General features: G+C 40.5%; 1 protein-coding gene across 5 annotated transcripts in view; it reads left to right on the top strand.

Moving 5' to 3' along the window:
* CLHC1 (clathrin heavy chain linker domain containing 1) overlaps positions 1-15,287 on the top strand; it is an 83,261-nt gene that overhangs the window by 53,169 nt on the left and 14,805 nt on the right. For all 5 annotated transcript variants that reach the window (XM_073628590.1, XM_073628592.1, XM_073628588.1 and 2 more), the window contains 3 exons: positions 936-1,110; positions 4,817-5,019; positions 12,521-12,700. In XM_073628590.1, coding sequence (XP_073484691.1) covers positions 936-1,110; positions 4,817-5,019; positions 12,521-12,700 — 558 coding nt within the window. The remainder of the gene's footprint in view (positions 1-935; positions 1,111-4,816; positions 5,020-12,520; positions 12,701-15,287) is intronic.

Raw genomic sequence — 15,287 nt, 5'->3', positions numbered from 1 at the left:
CATCCCTCAATTGGACTGCTTGTGGATATCCCAAATATAAGTCTTCCTGTGTTCCTTGATGGACTAAAAAAATGACAGATGTTGAACTCGCCATAAAATCCTTTTCTTGTAAGGTCTTTGTTTACGATCATGTTCTCAGTAGTGCTTGCTACTACACTGAGGCATGTGTCAGAAAGCATGAATCAGACTGAGACAGAAGTACAGTTAAATCCCACTTGTTTAATAATAATACAAAAGTAAACAGAGTAACCGTAGTCAAAACATAGCCAGAGTTCAGGAACTGGAACGGATAGTCAGACAAGCCAAAACATCAGGGAGCCAGAGATGAGCGCAGTAGAACAGCAAGCAGGATCTGGAGCCAGAAGGAATGTCAGCCAAGCAAGTCTCTAACAGGAACACAGGGGAGCATCTCTAGAGATGTGACCAAGGCGAGAGCAGATATCATCTGGACTGGATGGCTTAAGTAGGCAGGACTGACTAGCAGGATATCATCAACAGGTCAGTCACTGTGGAGAGATAGGAGCTGGCAATTAGCCGACAGTTGAGCGGCCAGCTTTGAGAAGGAAGGGCTGAGCCCAACCCTGACAGCATTCTACTAATGGGATGGGTTATTCCTGGCTGGTTTACAGTTTTTTTTTTTTATTCCCAGTATCCAATCCTCCTGCAAGCAGCAGGACAACCCAAAAGTGAAGGACTTCTTATATCCCTCTATGGAATTCAAAAAATTGATTTTACAATGGATACAAAAATCTTATTTTCCTAATGTAATAAAGTAGCAAGTGGAGTTATGGATTGATTGTACAGAAATTTTAACTTGGGAATAATATTTCTATTGCGACTGAACTTTTTAATGACTGTGCAATAGGAATGTCATAATTTTGTATTAAGAACGTCATAATTTCTCATAATTTCATTTCTATGTTTTTTTGTTACAGCTGTTGTGCAGCCTAAAGACCAGGATCCTCCTTTGCTGTTGTTTTTTGAGGCTGTCATAGGTTCCAGTAATTTGGCCAGGCATCCTGTAAATGCAGCACTAACACTGGAGGGAGTTAAATGTGCTTTAGCCAATGATAAAGTAGACCTAGTCGTTCATTGGGTAACTCAACAAAGGCAAGAAATACTATAAAATCTTAAAATTGATTAATTTGTATTTTAAAGCTTATTGTAAGGGACATCAGTAATCTTATTACCATGATTTTTGTCTCTACACATGTGCAAAACCAGTCCACCACTAAAATATTAGGAAAAAAGAAGAGATAGGGGAATTGGCAAACATAACTCCTGCAGTATTGGGGATCCCTGATAGGTATGCACAGACAGGTGCATGGCCCCGGATGCACAGGCTCTGCGTTGGGGCTGTGCACCCATCCCCACAGACCTGCCAAACTGGGTTGTGTAGATGAGTAGGTACAGACACTCTGCTACAGGCTAGTACAAAAAGATAAACCAATGGCTCTTCACGCTATACAAGGCTCAATCCCTGTGTGAATAGAGCCTTAAAGTGGTTGTAAACTCTCCCCGACAACTTTGTCCCATGTAAATCAGCAAAAAAACCCTAATGAACACTGCTTGTAGACACCTCCTTACTTGCTTAGTATTGTTGTAATCCTTTTTGTTCTTTAGAATGACTTCACTGAGCATGCCCAGATCTCCCCTGACTTACGGCACACTCTGTGTACTTGTCTGTCTATTATCAGATCTTCCTATGGCACAGCACTATCACTCAGAGCTTCCTACTACACCCCATGTGACATCACATGGATTGTAAACTTGGGCATCGGACAGCACATGGAGTGTAAACTTGGGCATCGGACAGCATTACTGATAAGACTGATAAGCTGATAAGACTGACACAGGCAAACACTAGATAATAGACACAAGTAAATACTATGAAATAAAACAAGTCAGCTATGAGCAGTGAAGCAGGGTTGCCATAGAAACGTTGGATTGAGAAGGAGGCTTGGTTAATAGTACAGGAAGTGCTCAATGTAAGGGCGGAAATACACTCTACTGTGGACTCAGAAAACAATACTTAAGATGGCGCTGCCTTACCCCTGGAAACAAGTTTTTTAAAGTTTCTTTAAACAGTGGCTATAGTTACTTATTATAATGGACTAAATGAAAAGCAGCATCAGAGTGGGAGAGTTTACTTCCTCTTTAAATATGTTGTTTTATTTTTATTTTGTCATAGTTCCTTTTTAAGTCTCGCAATTCATTGCTTTAGGAAATGTCTATTGCCACACATTCAAGGTCAGTTCAGAAACATTAGCAATGCATCAGTACTAAGAACTATCATTATTTTTTCACAGCTATTAATCTAATCAGGAGGGTCTTCTGTGCCCAAATTTGGTTTTACTTTGTTATTTTGACATGACTTCCTCTGACTTTATGACCAAACTTTGCCAGTTGGGCAGCACAGCGGTGTAGTGGTAAATACTATCGCCTAGCAGCAACAGGGTCGCTGGTTCGAACCCCAACCAGGATACTACTTACGTGGGATTCCTCTGGGTACTCTGGTTTACTCCCACACTCCAAAGACATGCTGGTAGGTTAATTGGATTATGTCTAAATTGGCCCTAGTATGTATGAATGTGAATTGGAGACCTTAGACTTTAAGCTCATTGAGGGCAGGGACTGATGTGAATGTACAATGTATATGTAAAGCGCTGCGTAAATTGACAACGCTATATACTGTAAGTACCTGAAATAAATAAATAAATAAAGATGCAATTGCATTGTCCAGTGACACTTCCTCAGTCCCCAGGGAAGAAGTGTGGATATAGTGAGAGCGCCATAGATTTAATGTGAATACTGGACAACTAATTGTAACAGTTGCCTAACCGGCATCCCATACTACCTAAATCCACCACCGGTGCTAAGGTTTACTGTAAGTTACCCACAGACATGAGACATGAGACGGACTTTGCCCAATCTGGCTACTTTCAGCCAGATCTAGTGCTAACCTAATATTTATGTGTCCTAGGCAAAATTGTGGACCATTTCTAGGGCAAAATTGTGGACCAACTGCTCTTGGGGAACAATTAATAGGACAAGGTCAAGAGCCTTCCCCAATATTTATGGTTCCCTCCTCAAGCAATCCTCTCCATTTCTGCAAGCCAAGCAATCATTGTTATGACAGTGCTGCCTGATACTGGGGCTAGAGTTAGGTTGAACTGTCTGTGCATGCTCATCTGACTACCCTATGGGGGCTATAGGATACCTCTATTTCTGCTACAGTGATAAACTGGGACTTAGCAGTGCTATACTAGAGAAGAGAGAAACGGAGATGGGTACACATAGTATATGTGTAGCGCAGGCCCCTGTTGGGCTCCGCTAATCTGCCCCAGATTCTCTTCCTATTTGGGTGTACCAGCAGCCAGGCACACAACAACACAGACAGTCTCACAACTCAATGACCAGGCAAGGGATGTCTTTTTAATATTTTAATGCTCGTTGAACTTGGTTAGGGTACAGAGTGAGCTTTGGGATACTCCAAATTGAGTACACTAATAAACCAGAGGCCACTTTCTGCCTTGTCTACACTCTTCAGGATAATTCCCCTTCTGACAAATAATAGAGGGAACAGCAACCCTGGAACTCCAAGCAAAAGAAAAGACCCAGTCCAACAGCACTGGAGCAGATAGCCAAGGGATTAGAGCAACGAACAGTCACTAGGATCCTATATCCAGGCCTATACTCACAATGTCCCTGTGTACTTGGATGTCTCTGTCCAATATCAACCAGACACTTCTCCAGTGAGTCTCCAGGCCATATCCTTAATGAATCCCTTGATTTGACTCCAACGTCATCAAATAGGTCCTTCAGCTCTCACCGAGTTTGGGACCTCGATGAACTCCTGCAGACTTCAGCTACACTGCCCAGAAGGACAGCAGCCATTGAAGCTGGGATCTTCTCCTTCTGGACAAGAACCCTGCTGCTCCAGGCATAAAACTATTTATGCACTCCTCAGCCACCTACTTGGCATTCTCCCCCCGGGGATTGGCTGAGACCACATAAATATTCACCTCTTTCAACACACTACATTCTAGAATCCCCTAGAAGGCAGATAGAAGTAGTTTAGCCTGTGAGACCCAGAACAGTCAAAAATATTCACACACCGCACCAATGTTTACAGAGGAGCCAAAGAACTAGATTTACCTGGGCCTCTCAAACAACCTATTCTAGGAAGGTGCTACACACATTAAAAAAAAATAATAATTATGCAAAATGTATCTGTCTCATTAAAAAAATTAAAATGGTGATCATTTTGAAAAGACAAATGTGGAAACCGACGAGGGATAAAGGAAAATAAATTAGCAAATAAATTACATTGTTGCAGCATAAGTATATTTATACTGAATTTATCACTAAAAACATACCCAAAGGTAAAGCTGCTCTTCAATCAGAAATATTTCCCTAAGCTGAATATCTGGGTCTGCCTTAGAATCCCAGCTTGTAATCTGCCTTCAGAGGCGAGAGTTGGACAGCTCTGCTAGAGATCAGTTAATGGCCTTTCTCTCTCGCCTTGGCTGCGTAGGCTGACTATGTGCTAAGGGGATTCTCTGCATTCTAATAGGCATCACACTCTGTAATCTCTGCAGGCTTACCAAGAACAATGGTTTAAGGATCTGTGCCAAAAAAAAAAGGTTTACATGGCCATCTGACGTTTGGAGATTGATTGTATATTGACTGATTGTATAATTGTTATTTTCAGTAATTATTGATTTTGCTCCTGGTAAATAAAAGGTTCTTATTGTCCTATTTTACCCACATATTTGTCCTCCCAAGCTTATTTCTCTCTCTCTCTGTGGTGTAGGGTGACATTTTCTGAACCTCTCGGCGATGTGATTTGGGATTATGGAGAGAAAGAGCCACAGCACAAGGTCACATGCCTGGCACTGGCCCAGCTGATCTACAGAAAATGCTCCAGCCTTAGGAAGGCGGCTCTCTGTATGTGTGTACAAGGACAAATCCAGGGAGTCCTCGACTACACCTACCAGAGCAAACGCTTTTTATTAGGTATTCTGTTTTATGAATTGGGGTCACATGTTATCTGTTTAGTATGGAAAAAGATAGACATACAATGCTGTGAAAAAGTATTTGCCCCCTTTCTTCTTTTTTTTTTTTTTTTTGCATATTTGTTACAGTTAAATGACTCAGACCATCAAACTAATTTTATTATTACACAAAGATAATCCGAGTAAATACAAAATGCAGTTTTTAAATTATGGTTTCATTTATTAACCTCCCTGGCAGTATGATTATTTCGGATTTTAGGTGCTGAAAGCGGTACAATTATTTTGCATAGAAATTTGGCGTTTTATATTGTAGGCCTGTAATCCTTAACAATAACACACTTAAAGCGGGGTTCCACCCAAATTTTGAACAATATCTGTATGTATTCTCTTCTCTTCCTTGCCTAGATGCTGACGTGCCGTTTAAAAAAATTTAAATCGCCGTAATTACCTTTTATTTTTCTATTCTTCTTTGCACTTCCTGGTTCTCCTCCCGTGGGAGTAGGCGTGTTTCTAGCCTCTCCCAGACTCCTGTGAGCTAGTCTCAGGCTTCTCAGGATGCCACTGAGCATGTGCGGGAATAAACGGTGAATGCTGGGAGCACAGCATTCACCACATCCAGGAAATAAATGCTTGTGGGCTTCAAATGCCCACAATGAAGATGGAAACCGCCTGCAGTGAATAATATAAGTTATTATTTCCGACGAAATCTGACACAGGCAGACATATTACACACAATATGTGAGTATGTAATGCTAAGAAGAAAAGTTTGTGAATGAACTCAAAAAAAAAAAACGATAGATAGGTGGACCCCCGCTTTAAATCTGTCCAAACAAGAGTCTAGTAGATATCCCGGGTATGATGAAGTTTGAAATACAAAAACATAAATTATAATATAATAAATAAATATAAATAATAATAATAAAAAAATAATATAATAATAATAAAATACATTTCCCCACGATTCACTATCGCTCAATTCTGCAAATGTTCTAATTTACTATCGCTGTTTTCTAGCTGGTCTAAAGCCACTTTTGACGTAAAGGGACACTTTTTGGTTGCTATGGACAATCTCCAGTTTCCAGGCAGAAAGAACAGTATATATAACATAAAACTGCATGTAGGGCACTAGACAAAGCTCTGGGGACAAAAGGGATGTGAAATAATTTCATACAGTACTGTAATCTGTAAGATTACAGTACTGTATGTGTTATGGTTTGTACATTTTGCCGCCAGGCTCCGCCCCCGTGCGTCGCGACGCTCGCAGGGAACGGAGCCTGGCACGGAGAGGCTTCAGAGGAGACAGAGCCCGCAGACAGCGCGGGGGACATCGCAGGATCCTGGGGACATGGTAAGTAAAGCTGAACCAGGATCCTGCAATGTAATCCCGAGTGTGGCTCGGGGTTACCGATAATGGTGCTGAAATTTAACCCCGAGCCACACTCGGGAATACCGTCGGGGAGGTTAAGGCAAAAAAGCTGTCCAAACCTGCCTGACTTTATGTGAAAAAGTAATTGCCCCCTAAACCTAATAACTGGTTGTGCCATCCTTGGTGGCAACAACTGCAATCAGGCGTTTGTGATAACTGGCAATTTTGGCCCATTCTTCTTTGCAGAATTGTTTTAATTCAGCCACATTGGAGGGTTTTCCAGAATGAACGACCTGTGTAAGGTCATGATACAGCATCTCAATTGGATTTAAGTCCGGGCTTTGACTAGGCCACTCCAGAACCAAAATTTTGCTTTGTTTGAACCATTTGGAGGTGGACTTGCTGTTGTGTTTCGGATCATTATCCTGCAGCATAATCCAAGTGCACTTGAGCTTGAGGTCACAAACTGATGGCCGGACATTCTCCTTTAGGATTTTCTGGTAGAGCTCAGAATTCATGGTTCCATTAATTATGGTAAGTCGTCCAGGTCCTGAAGCTGCAAAGCAGCCCCGGACCATCACGCTACCACCACCATATCTGATTGTTGGTATTATGTTCTTGTTATGAAATGCTGTATTAGTTTTATGCCAGATGTAATGCAACGCACACCTTCCAAAAAGTAAAATTTTTGTCTCTTCAGTCCACAGAATATTTGCCTAAAAGTCTTGGGGATAATCAAGATGTTTTTTGGTAAATGTGAGATGAGCCTTTGTGTTCTTTTTGGTCAGCAGTGGCTTTGGCCTTGGAACTCTCCCATGGATGCCATTTTTGCCCAGTCTCTTTCTTATTGTTGAATCATGAACACTGATCTTACCTGAGGCAAGTGAGGCCTGCAGTTCTTTAGATGTTGTTCTGGGTTCTTTTATGACCTCCTGGATCAGTCGTCGTCATGCTCTTGGAGACATTTTTGTAGGCAGGCCACTCCTGGGAAGTTTCCCCAATGTGTCAAGTTTTCTCCATTTGTGGATAATGGCTCTCCCCATGGTTCACTAGAGTCCCAAAGCCTTAGAAATGGCTTTGAAACCCTTCCTAGACCGATACATGTACATTACTTTGTTTCTAAACTGCTCTTGAATTTCTTTAGATTGTGGCATGATCTGTGGCTTTTTGTGAACTGTTAGCATGCTTTACTTTGTCAGACAGCTTCTATTTATGTGATTTGTTCATTCAACAGGTCTGGCAGTAATCAGGCCTGGGTGTGGCAAGTGACATTTAACTCAGCTTTCCAAAAAATTGTGGTTAATCACAGTTCATTCATGATTCAGCATGGGAGGGGGCAATTTGCCAGGCAGGTTTGAATAGCTTTTTTCCCTTAATAAATGAAATAATAATTTAAAAACTGCATCTTAGATTTACTCGGGTTATCTTTGTGTAATATTAAAATTTGTTTGATTGATCAGAATCATTTAAGTGTGAGAAATATGCAAAAAAAAAAAAATCAGGAAGGGGGAAAATACTTTTTCACAGCACTGTACATTTAACCGCTAGCCGTTGTAGCTGTACGTTGGTCCTTTAAGCAGGAATAGCATTTGCACGCCCGCTGCACTGCGGGGGAACCGATGCGCGTGGCCGGTGGTCAGGATGACCGCCGGCCACGCAAGATCGCGGGCACGAGAGCCAGAATGGGGATGTGTGTGTGTAAACACACAAATCCCTGTTCTGTGAGGAGAGGAGAGACAGATTGTGTGTTCCTACTAGCTAGGAACAACGATCTGTCATCTCCTCTATTCAGTTTCTTCCCCCTGCAGTTAGAACACACACAAGGGAACACAGTTAACCCCTTGATCGCCCCCTAGTGTTAACCCCTTGCCTGCCAGTGACATTTACACAGTAATCAGTGCGTTTTTAGAGCACTGATCGCTGTATAAATGTCAATGGTCCCAAAAATGTGTCAAGTGTCCGATCTGTCCGTCATAATGACGCAGTCCCGATAAAAATCGCAGATCACCACCATTACTAGTAAAAAAAAATGATAATACCATAAAAATGCCATAAATCTTTCCCATAGTTTGTAGACGCTATAACTTTTGCACAAACCAATCATTATACGTGTATTGCGATTTTTATTACCAAAAATATGTAGAAGAATACATATCGACCTAAACTGAGAAAAAAATTTGCTTTTTTTAAAAAAAATTGGGTATATTTATTATAGCAAAAAGTACAAAATATTGTGGGGTTTTTTTTTTAAATTGTCAAAATTTTTTGTTTATAGCACAAAAACTAGAAACCGCAGAGGTGATCAAATACCACCAAAAGAAATCTCTATTTGTGGGGAAAAAAAGGACATCAATTTTGTTTGGGTATAGTGTTACACGACCCAGTGCCGTATCGCAAAAAATAGCCTGGTAATTAAGCAGGAAAATCTTCTGGGGCTGAAGTGGTTAAGGATAGACATACATAACTCCACTTTTGTAAAAAAAAGTAAAAATAACAAATAGCAAACAATATAGCATAAATGATAGCTATGCAAGCCGTATTGTAATATAATGTTATCGAAAATTACTTTTCCATTTCTATCTAAAGCTGTTGTAATTTTCTGTAAAAAAAATTCATTGAAATATGGCAATCTGGAGGTGTTCTGCACTCTGGTGTAGATTGTTTGAGAGACAGGCAGAACTGCGATCTACCTATGTAAACAAGGCAGATCACCATTCTGTGAGAGGGGAATGTACTAATCCTGTGTTTCTGCTAAGTAGGACCACGGATCTTTACCTTCCCCACAGTTAGTAAGCACTGCCTAGGACCACATTTAACCCTTTGATCGCCACTGTTAACCCCTTCCCTGCCAGTGTCATTTGTACAGTGACAGTGTATATTTTTTAGCACTGATCACTGTATTATGCCCCGTACACACGGTCGGATTTTCCGCCGGAAAATGTGTGATAGGACCTTGTTGTCGGAAATTCCGACCGTGTGTAGGCTCCATCACACATTTTCCATCGGATTTTCCGACACACAAAGTTTGAGAGCAGGCTATAAATTTTCCGACAACAAAATTTGTTGTCGGAAATTCCGATCGTGTGTACACAAATCCGAAGGACAAAGTGCCACGCATGCTCAGAATAAATAAAGAGATGAAAGCTATTGGCCACTGCCCCGTTTATAGTCCCGACGTACGTGTTTTACGTCACCACGTTCAGAATGATCGGATTTTCCGAAAACTTTGTGTGACCGTGTGTATGCAAGACAAGTTTGAGCCAACATCCGTCTGAAAAAATCCTAGGATTTTGTTGTCAGAATGTCCGAACAAAGTCCGACCGTGTGTATGGGGCATAAGTGTCACTGGTCCCCAAAAAGTGTCAAAAGTGTCAGGTGTCCGATTTGTATGCCGCAATATCACAGTCCGGCTATAAGTTGTTGATCGCCGCCATTACTAGTAAAAAAAAAAAAGAAAAAAAAAAAAAAATATCCCATAGTTTGTAGACTTTTACGTGATTTGTTGTAGCCGTATTAGTGCAATTGTGACAGAGAAAATTGAGTACTGTCCGTGATACTTTTTTTATTTGCACTAACATACAATTTTTCAGGACAAGCTTTCGGGGTATGTCCCCTTCTTCAAGGTCCAAGCAGTACTGATTCACACATTTTTAAGCAGAATGTTAAAGAAAAAAAGGAAAAAAAAAAAAAAAAAAGAAAACAAAACACATACAAATCAATGGTAATAAAGATAGCAGCAGAGTTAGTGAGATAAGACAGAGGGAGAGCTAGGAGGGAATGCAAGGGGGGGGAATACTAATCACAGAGCGGTCGTAAAACTTTAGCATAATGTGTAAGGAAACCAATATCTAAATTCAGGCCATTATTCTTTGTGTCAAAAAGAAGTATCATTCTTAGTTCAAACGTTTTCCTTTCCTGGATAGTTCTGAAATTCCCTTTAAGAACTAAGACATTGAGGTCTTCTATAGTGTGGTCCGATTGTGAGAAATGATGTCCCACAGGTGTGCATAAACTGTCTTCTTTATGTTCTTTGATGGTATGTCTGTGCAAATTCATCCTCACTTGCAACTTCTGTCCTGTTTCACCAACATAAGATCCTTTGCTGCACCTTTTGCATTGGATGAGGTACACAACATTACTTGAGGTACAGCTGTAAGATCCCATGATATAGAAGGTCCCATTTGTGTGTGTAACACTTTTGGATAGATTTATCTGGTTGCATAGTTTGCAGCGTTTTTTATTGCAGGGTTTGCAACCATTATTTTTGACTTCATAATCAGAGTGAAGTTTCCTGCTGATTAGTTTGTGTCTGAGGTTGGGTGGTTGTCTGAAAGCCAATAATGGGGGTTGTTGGAATATTCCTTTCAGAGTTTCATCCTCTGTTATAATGGGTTGTAAATCTTTAATTATCTTTTTGATCCCTTCAAGTGCTGGGTTGTATGTGGTCACTAGAGGTACTCGGTTATTTGTTTTTTTCTCTGTGTATTGGAGGAGATTTTCTCTACGGGTTTTCAAGGCTGTGTTTATGCTGTTGTTTATGGTTTTGTCTTTGTAACCTTTCTTATGGAAGGAGTCTGCCAGTGTTCTGAGATGTTTATCTAGACTTTTACGCAAACCAATCAATATCCGCTTACTGGGATTTTTTTTTTACCAAAAACATGTAGCAGAATACATATTGGCCTAAATTGATAAAGAAATTCAATTTTTTACATTTTTTTTATTGGGTATTTTTTTGTTTAAAGCGCAAAAAATAACAACTGCAGAGATGATTTAATACCACCAAAAGAAAGCTCTATTTGTGGGAAAAAAAGGACATCAAATTTATTTGGGAACAGCATCGCACCACCGGGGAATTGTCAGTTAAAGTAACTCAGTGCCGTATAGCAAAAAATGGCCTGGTCATGAAAGGGGTAAACCTTCCGGAGCTGAAGTGGTTAAAATGCCAAAAGGGGCTGGCTGTAGGCTGACTAATGAAGCAGGTAATGGTAACTAGGTGAGTCCGTGTGGAAACAATGAGTGGCTCGTAATTATCTGACAGCTGAGCAGCCAGAATACTGAGAAGAGAGCTGCTAAAAGCCCAGCCCTGACAGGTTCTCTAACAAACTTCTGAGGGCTTCACAGAACAGTTGTATTTATACTGAGATTAAATGACACACAGGTGGATTCTATTTACTAATTAGGTGACTTCTGAAGGCAATTGGTTCCACTAGATCTTAGTTAGGGGTATCAGAATAAAAGGGTCTGAAAACAAATGCACGCCACACTTTTCAGATATTTATTTAAAAAAAAAATTGAAAACCATTCATCATTTTCCTTCCACTTCACAATTATGTGCCACTTTGTGTTGGTCTATCACATAAAATCCCAATAAAATACATTTACATTTTTGGTTGTAACATGACAAAATGTGGAAAATTTCAAGGGGAATGAATTGTGTTTCAAAGCACTGTATACCATAGTTTGTGGACTCTATAACTTCCCTACAGACTAAATAATATGCACTGATATGGGTTATTTTCATCAAAGAATGTAGCAGAATAAATTTAAATAAATAAATAAATAAATAAATAAATAAATAAATATAAATTTATGAAGAACAATTATTTATTTGCAAAATTTTGCAAAAACAAAAAAAAAAACAGTGGTGATTAAATGCCACCAAAAGAAAGCTCCAGTTGTGTGAACAAAATGATAAAAATTTAGTTTGTGTACAGTGTAGCATGACCACGCAATTGTCATTCGAAGTGTTACAGCTGAAAATTGTCCTGGGCAGGAAGGGGGTAAAAGTGCCCGGTATTGAAGTGGTTAAGCTAAAAAAAAAAAAAACGCAAGGGCTTAATACTACTTTAATGATTAAATGTCCGCTTTAATGCATTTTATTTTTAAGAGTTAAAAACACTAAAGATAATTAATTTAAGCAAATGAATGGTGTGCATAGATTACAGCACATCTTTGCTTTTTTTAGGTTTGTAAAAAAGTGCCAAAATGATCACTTAATGGATATAATGTTAAACAAATGAAGCTCAAATACAGTTTTCTCCTATTAGCGATTTATGGCAATGAGGTCCACGAAAAAGGACCAACAATCTGAAAACATTTCATTTGTTAATAAAGGCCTTATCTGTTTTTCATACAGATGATTACCTATTTCTCCTTAAGAAATGTCCCACCATGGAGCTTATTAATGGTTTGACCAAAGAGTGGGACGGGAAGCCAGCCGTACTGTCTGTAGGTCAGGCTGTGTTATCTCTGCTGTGCACAGATCACAAGGAATATGGGTTCAAGCTGCTGGAGAACATCAACCAGTGTGGAGAAGGTAAGTAGACCATCCGTGGATTTAACACAAGCTTTTTTTTTTGTACTAACTCAGTGCCTTTCACACAGGGGCATCTTTGGATCTGACTTCAAGTTGCCTCAAGTCGCGCTAAATGAAAAAATCAATGTAAGTGAATGGATCCGTCTTAATGCACACTACTGCAGTCGTTTCGACTTCAGAAAAGGCTCCTGTACTACTTCAATCCGACTTCTAGGCGACTTGTACCCATTGATTTCAATAGAAGTTGCCTCCAAGTTGGATCCCCTGTCTTAACTGAAGCAACTTTCCAGGAAGTAAAAATAGTTTTCTAGGCAAACCCCTCCCTCCCACAGAGCTGATTATTATGTGATTGGCCACTAGCAAAGTCCCCTGTCCTGAAGGCAACTTTAAGTTGCTTGTAAGTTGCCCCAAGACGCACTGTGATTCATACACAAGTCGTGTCCAAGTTGCCTCCCAAAGTCGCGCTGGAAGTCGTGTTGCCCCTGTGTGAATGGACACTAAAGCTGAATTCCAGGAATTCAGCAACTTTGTAAAAGGGAAGGCACGCTCTGAGTTATGTGCAACTAGGGGCATGACACCCCCTAGACTTCTCTCTAATTATTTACATCTAATGCCGCGCACACACGGGCGGACTTTCCGACCTGAATGGTCCGACGGACTTTCCGACAGCCTTTCTACTGACTTTTGACGGACTTCCGATGGACTTTTGAATGAACGGACTTGCCTACACACGATCACACCAAAGTCCGACAGGTTCGTACGTGATGAGGTACGACCGGACTAAAATAAGGAAGTTGATAGCCGGTAGCCAGTGATACGGAGATTTTTATACCTACCTCACTTATATGGAGTGATTAAACCTTTTCCTATATAAGAATTAAAAACGAACTATAACAGTGCGAAAAGATAAACAATTACATTTATTTATACAGAAAAGGAACGTTAGAGATTACCAAATACAAAGTGGAGGATACAACCGTAAAACAGAGACCAATGATACAAAATATTGCTATAATGGTCATACACATGCTAGCTAGAGATTAATAATATATTAAGGCAAAATCCTACAGTAGAAAAGGGTTACAGAAAAGAAAAGAGGCAGAAGATAATAAAGATACATTGTATAGAGAAATCTTACGTAACCATCCTTCATCTAGACCGTCAGCACAAGAGAATGGGCAGTGATCTGTGCTGCAATATATACACTTGTAAACCCCCCCTTCCTTTCATATGCTAAAAACTGCTACATTGATTCAATGGGGGTGGGGGGGCTCTCTTACCAGCTACCATATCCTGACCAGGTTATTCCTGTTCCCTTCACACCTCCCACCTCCTTTGAAGTGACACTGTACTATCAAATGGTCAGATAGCCACTCCAGATAACATTCCACAGCAGGGCAAGATGTCTCTGTTGATTCCAAACTAGGGTTCTCAAACTATAGTAATTGAAAAGTCACTGCAAGTAACATTAATAATAAAGTCCATCACCTTCAGGGCCCAAATCTCCACCACAGTCCCCCCTGAAGTTCATTCTTGAACTTATGTCCTCCTTCAATGATCTTGCACCCACCCACAACAGCCCAGAAGCCCCAACCCTTCCCCACCACCACTGCGGCCTCTTCTTCCTTTCTTGAACACGCCGGAACTCCTCAAGGTAGGCTTAAGACAGCAAAGAAATCCTGGTGCCTTTGAGACTTCACATCCAAACCATGAGTGTCTGTACTGCAATGTTTCATCGCCCCTCTGCCTTGGAAGAGCGGAACTCCAACATTGATGGCGGGATCCTGGCATATCTAGTCCTGTAACTTTGTAAGACCATGTAACGGTTGCATCGATTGGATCGGACCGCGAGACAGCACTTTTCAGCATGGTGAAGGAAAGTTCAGGAAAGTCTTATTCGTGACACATTTATCTCAAGAAATAACTTGGTGGTCGCTGCTTCTTCAGGTGGGGTCGGACGGGCCTCCAGACAGTCGTGCATGAATACAAAAAGAGAGAGGAGAACGTTGGTGTACAGATATTGGAGAAATGCTGGACAGGAGCAGAGTGTTGGCCATTAAGACTAAATACTCCTAAAGGGTGTAATGTGGACGAGTAGAGTGGGTTCCCCACAGGGTACAGAGTCTGAGCAACAGCCAGTATCATCCATGGCCCTTGATGGTAGGGATAGTCAATACTGTCTGTTATTGCCAGGTCCCTGGGTTCACCACACCTGCTCACGGGGCTCAGGTTAAGGCAGTAGGTAGACTAGGGGAGGTGGAATTACATTAAGACATAAAACTGGATGTCCAGGGATACTTTAGTTAAAATATGGTACTTGCGGGCAGGCAAAGTCTTTTTTTAAAGAAAAATTATATGACTGATGTCTTAGTTACATTATCTTGAGAAGATAAATGATAGAAACCAAAGGAAAAACTTAGAGAGCATAATATTAAAGAAGAAAAAGGAATAGAAGAGAGGTGAGTAATGAAAATGAACAGGAAAAATAGTGGGAATAATAATGAAAAAAAGAACAAAAAACGGAAAAAACTACAGATTGAACGCTGCTCCAACCAAGACTGTTAAAGAGCCTTGAATCTGTATATAA

This window comes from Aquarana catesbeiana, linkage group LG04 (genome assembly GCF_042186555.1).
Source record: "Aquarana catesbeiana isolate 2022-GZ linkage group LG04, ASM4218655v1, whole genome shotgun sequence".
Classification (NCBI taxonomy): Eukaryota; Metazoa; Chordata; class Amphibia; order Anura; family Ranidae; genus Aquarana; species Aquarana catesbeiana.
This window is presented reverse-complemented; position numbering and strand designations above follow the sequence as displayed.